Genomic DNA, 5,613 nt, shown 5'->3' with positions numbered 1-5,613 from the left:
TTCCCATCATTCAATTTTTTTTTTTATAAAAATAAAATTTTGTTTTTATAATTAAAAGTAAAATATAAAAGAGAAGTATAACCATTCATACAAAAAAATAATATAAAAAATTTGAAAAATCTAACAGTGTTAACAAAATATATAGCGCGCTCTACTTTTTAATTTCATATTCTTTTTATCAGTTTCATTAAATGAGCTCCAAACTTAGGTTTCTTAGAAAATGAAGAATTTGTAACTCAATAAAACATTTTTCTAAAAAAATGAAATATCTTAATAACAAAAACATATACAAACTCCATTAAATAAGAGAAAAAAATATATAAAAACTCAAAATCTATCAATAAAGATAAATTTATGAATTTATTTATTCAAAATTTATAAAGAATTATAGATATGATGAAACACGATCAAAATATGTTTTAAATGAATACAAATTTGAAAATTATTAAAAAAAAAGAAAAGAATTGTCCTCAGTGAAAACACTCACTGTAGCAATCTAAAAAGAATATTAAAATAAGAAAATGAAAAAAAAAAAGAAAAAGATGTATATATAAAAAATAAAGTTGTAAGAAAATTATGCAAGTTGTAAGTAACTTAAACTCATCTTTATCTTTTATTGGGTAAAGGCTCCCTGCCTGTGGACAACAACTCGACAAAACTGGATAAATTTATTCTCCCTAATTAATAGTTAATTTATATGTTATCTAATAAATCAAATTTTGACATTATTATTTTTATATATAACCTTTCATTTCAATTTTCATGTGTTAATTCCATTACTTAATTGTTGACTCAACGAAAGTTAAAATTATTTATATTGAAATTTAAATTTTTATGGAATTATAAACATCTTCAGACCTAAGTTCAACCAGTTTTTAATAAAAATTTAATTTAAACAGCAAGGCCCAGGTCTCAAGAGCTGGGCTGGGCTGGAGCTCTCTCCAAGCAGAAATTGTTTGTTTGGAAATTAGCCTCAAGAGCTTGGCTAATCATCTCAAGCCCAAGATGGGGAAGGAAAAGCCATTAAAGCTTCTTCCATTCCCCCCCAAAAAAATTGCCCATTCTTTTCTTGAAATTCTTAGGCTTAGTCACATGAGAAACTTTATTAAGTGTGTTTCTTAAAGAATTTTCTATTTTCTTGATTAAGACTAAAATCTCAAAAGCATTAACAAAGAAAATACAGAGACAGTGACTCGAAAGTAAAATGGAAACCAAAACATAAAATCAATTCACTGTGGGATTTATAAGTAGCAACCATATGAAATTGATTAGTTGCCATGTCAAAATGCAACTTAAACTGAAACTATAGAATTCCATTTCATTTTCCACAGATAAGAAATTCAATGTTAAATGATCATTTTATTTAGTATTCAACATCTATTTGCAAACTTGATTATTCAGCTCTTAATTTCTATGCTACAGCAGAAACATTTACAGCAAACAAAGAAGAATTCTGTGATATATAAATATATACTCAAAGTTAACTTATTTTTTCCCCCTTTAATTCATGAACTAAGCAAGAATCTCAATGAACTTATGTGATGCCCATGTCCTTGCAACATCAGAAACCTTGCTTTCTTCAACCTGCATTCTTCTCAATCGCGGCGAATTGAGAACAAATGACTCAATAGCCTCAGCCTCAATCCCGCAACAATGCAAGATATCAACACTTTCCAATCTCTTGCAACTCTTAAACATTGAAAGAATTGCTACACTAGTAAGTCTTTTGCACCCTCTTAATCTCAATTCAGTCAGATTATTGCAAGAAACCAGCATTGAAATGAACTCCTTATCGTGCAAAGATTCATTATGAGACAAGTCTAATTTCCTTAGTTGCCTCAAGTGCTGGCCTAGCGTGGCAAGCAATCCTGATTCCCTTTCAACCACATCACAATTTATCAGTGCCAATTCTTTGAGCTCTGAACTCATGGCAATTCCAAGAGCCTTTAGCCCTTCACCAGTAACTAAACAACAACTCTGAAGCCTGACAGTTGAGAGACCCCTGAAATTCACTGCAATTGCTGAGAGATGATCATTGTTTAGGTCTAAAGGTAATCGAAGGTCAAGTTTTTGCAGATTACAACTGCAATTGTTAATAAAATGAAGCAAACCTTCTCTGCTGCCACCATCATAAACCAATAGAGAATTCAAAGAATCACAATTCTCTGCCAATCTTAATAGAACCCCATCAACTATACTCCTGCAAGTCCTAAGCTCCAGTTCTTGGAGACCCTTCAAGCACCTGATAAATGATAAGAAAGACCCTCCATCACCAATACCTTCGCAGCTCTTTAGCTGCAATTTCTTCAGCTTTTTGCAGCTCCTCCATAGCCAACCGAAACCAGAATCATCTCTTATAATCCCTGATAAATAAAGACTCTCCAAACCCAACTCTGCATCAATTTCTTGATTTAAACACAAATCAGATTCCCTATTGCTATAAAATTCATCCACAATTCCATTACTATCTGATACATAGATAGATAACTCCTTTAAATTAGAAAAATAAGTAACCCAGCTGAAGAAGAGAGGCCTAGACAGAACAATAGTGAGAGAAGTGAGAAGGGCACATGTATTAGAAAGAGAAACGAGAGAAGAAAGAGAGACAGGACCAGCCAAGAACCTGAGATGCTTAAGCTTGGAGCAAAAAGTGGAGACTATAATGAGAAGATGGTCATTGAAAGCTGTGGTGATTGAATTGGTGGTTGTTAAGGTGGGGTCAGAGGAGAAGACGAGAGAAAGAGACGAAAGAAAAGGGTAGTGGGAAAGAAGAGAGGGCAAAGATTGAATTGTGGAATTTTCAGGTGTAAGTCTAAGAGATATAGATGTTTTGGAAGCACGGTACAGGCGGAGCCACCGCTTGGAGACCAAAGAAACCGATAAAGCTTGTGAAGATGGTGGCGATGGTGACGATTTTGAGGCTAGTCTTGAAAAAATTTCTTGGAGCAGCTCATCACAAAGCATGTTATCCATGTTTCTACCAAGCTGCTTATGAAATTTCTTCTTCTTGTTCCTGCCACACCTACCAAAGAGAGAAGCTTTGGTTTGTGGCTTTGAGGTTTTCTTTCTTGTTTGCTTCTGTTCTTGACAACTCCTTCAAGATTCTGCTAGAGAAAGTTGAGTTATGATTAGGTAAGAGAGAGTGGGAAGGATTTGGCTAAGCGCTGTTTGCAGGGCGTGAAAAACACTTTCCTTCTCAATAGAGGTAAAGTGAAGGAAAGAATGTTCCCATTAAAGTTAGGGTGAAGGAAAGGCTTTCCCTCAAGCTAAGCAGAAAATTTGTCAAATAGAGTGCAATAAATGATGTTTTGGAAGTGAATTGGGAGAGAATTGAAGGTTGGATTATATATAACAGATTTTTTATTTTTTTTATATGTTTATTTAGGTATCTCATCTTTGATAGAATGTTAATAGATTCAATTACCTAATTAAGACAATCAGTTAATTTGATGATTTATTTTGATTAAGAAACTTGATTCTTATGATAAGTTGGCAACTATTATGATGTAATTCAATTTTAACCTCGTTGATTTAAACCAAATGTATGAGTAATATCATCTGATGTGTTTTGTTTAGATTGTGATAATTTAAAATTTAAAAATTTATCTTATTAATTTTTAATTATTGAATTCTTGAGATGGGTGCATCAAAAGTAAATTCTTAATTGCTGAATTATTTTTTAATTTAAGTTTATTTTTTCAATAAACATAGTAATATTAATATTATTGAAAATTTATTGGAGGGATTAGAATAAAAATACATTGATATCAAATTTTAGATACATCTTTTATTATTAAAATTTCTTTTGAATAATTTATTTTATTTAAGTTTTAATTATTATACTTTAAGCGAGGTCAAGTGTTCGATCTTGTGAACGAAGATAATATCCATTAAGAGTATTTCGTTCTTTAGTGAACTGACTCGACGCGAATAGGATTAATTTTAATATAATGAATTTGTGGATAACTATGCTATATGAAAAAAAAAATCTTTTAAATAATAAGGATTATTATATTGATTTATAATAATTTTTATATTAAAAAAAAAGGGATAAGAGTAGTTGGCCTTACATTTTCATGGGAATCTAAAGCCCTAAGAAATGTAATGATTATTTAAAGAAAACATAATAACAATAGGGAAAACAATGATATAATGATGATTTGATGTGATCATATATTGGGAAAAAAATATTTTCAAGGAGTCTTTATTAAATGTGCTACAAATGAAATTAAAAGTTAAATTAATTATAATAAATTACAATTTAATTCTTTATGAGCATTGAAAACTAATGACAAATATAATAAAACAAATTTAATTAACACATGTAATATGGTTATTAAAAAAAAATGTCTGGATTAGATTAATTTGTCAGAATTATGAGAATAAATATATTAAGGAGTTTTAATTTAATAATATTAAAATTATTTTTATAATTATAAGATTTTAAATTTAAATTCTAATTAAATTTAATTAAAAAAAAAGTAAAGGAAATTTTTGACACAATATATACTTTCCTTATCTACTTATCTATTATGGATTTAAAATATAAAATATATAATATAATTTACCTATTAAATAAATGACTCTTATATATTAATATTTTAAATTCATAATAGATTTAATTTAGAAAATAATTTCTCATATATAAATACATAAAAAATTTTACTTTTAGGCACTATCGAATTGAAATTAAAACTAAATTAATTAAATTTGAGATTGAATTTAATTAGTATTAATTTTTTAATTTCAAATCAAGTAAAATTTAGGAATCACTTATATAATTATGTGCTTCTTTTTTTAGTTTGAATTGAATTGGATTGAAATTGATGTAATGGACTAATAATTCAATTTAATTTGATTCATGATTTAGAAAATAATTAAAAAAATATTTTAAATCCTTTGAATGTTCTCAATTCAAATTGAACTTTAAATCAAATTTGAAATTAGAATATTTTAAATCCAAATCAAAATTATTTGAAACTAATTCAGTTTAAACTCGCAACTTTCCGATCGAAACCTCTATTGATCACGATTCGAAAATCATTGGTTTCAAATCGAAAACCAACCCATGGCTAGGGTTAGTCTTTGTAAATTTAGTTTGGATGATTGATGAATTTCTTAATTTGATAAGATTTTAAATTTTATTTTTTTATAGTAAAATGAAAATTTTTATCAATTTTATATGATAATTTAAAAAATAATTAAATAATTTAATTTTTATACAAATATATTAATAATTAATTAAATTATTTTTATTTTACTTAATTAATTTTTATATAAATATTTATTATATTTAATAAAAAAAAGATTATGCAACTCATTGAACAAATAAAAAAAAATTGAGCCAAACATGGCTTTAGTGTGTATGGGAAGGGAGATTAGGTGGCTGTGAAATTATAATTAAAGTGTGATGTGACCTTCATATTTTTCAGTTGCCAAACATGGAACATTAATGGATGAAATTTTATTATTGGCCAATATTGCTTATCTGTCTCATGGAACGGTCACCAAAAATACTAATTGTTGATGACGTGTTGGTTTGTGACATGTGACCCTCTTTCATACTTCCTCCACCATTTCTTTTCTGGGTTGTTCGGTAGGGAGGAAATTGAT

At 28.4% G+C, this 5,613-nt stretch overlaps 1 protein-coding gene across 1 annotated transcript; it reads right to left on the bottom strand.

Annotated features, from left to right (window-relative positions):
* Positions 1-1,339: 1,339 nt before the first annotated feature.
* Positions 1,340-3,288, bottom strand: LOC110641317 (F-box/LRR-repeat protein 3). The gene has a single exon (XM_021792983.2). It carries the CDS (start codon positions 2,971-2,973, stop codon positions 1,513-1,515), a length of 1,461 nt encoding a protein of 486 aa, XP_021648675.2. The 5' UTR covers positions 2,974-3,288; the 3' UTR covers positions 1,340-1,512.
* Positions 3,289-5,613: the final 2,325 nt, after the last annotated feature.

Source organism: Hevea brasiliensis, chromosome 15, assembly GCF_030052815.1.
Source record: "Hevea brasiliensis isolate MT/VB/25A 57/8 chromosome 15, ASM3005281v1, whole genome shotgun sequence".
Lineage (NCBI taxonomy): Eukaryota > Viridiplantae > Streptophyta > Magnoliopsida > Malpighiales > Euphorbiaceae > Hevea > Hevea brasiliensis.
The sequence above is the reverse complement of the archived record's forward strand: the minus strand, read 5'-3'. Positions and strand labels throughout refer to the sequence as shown.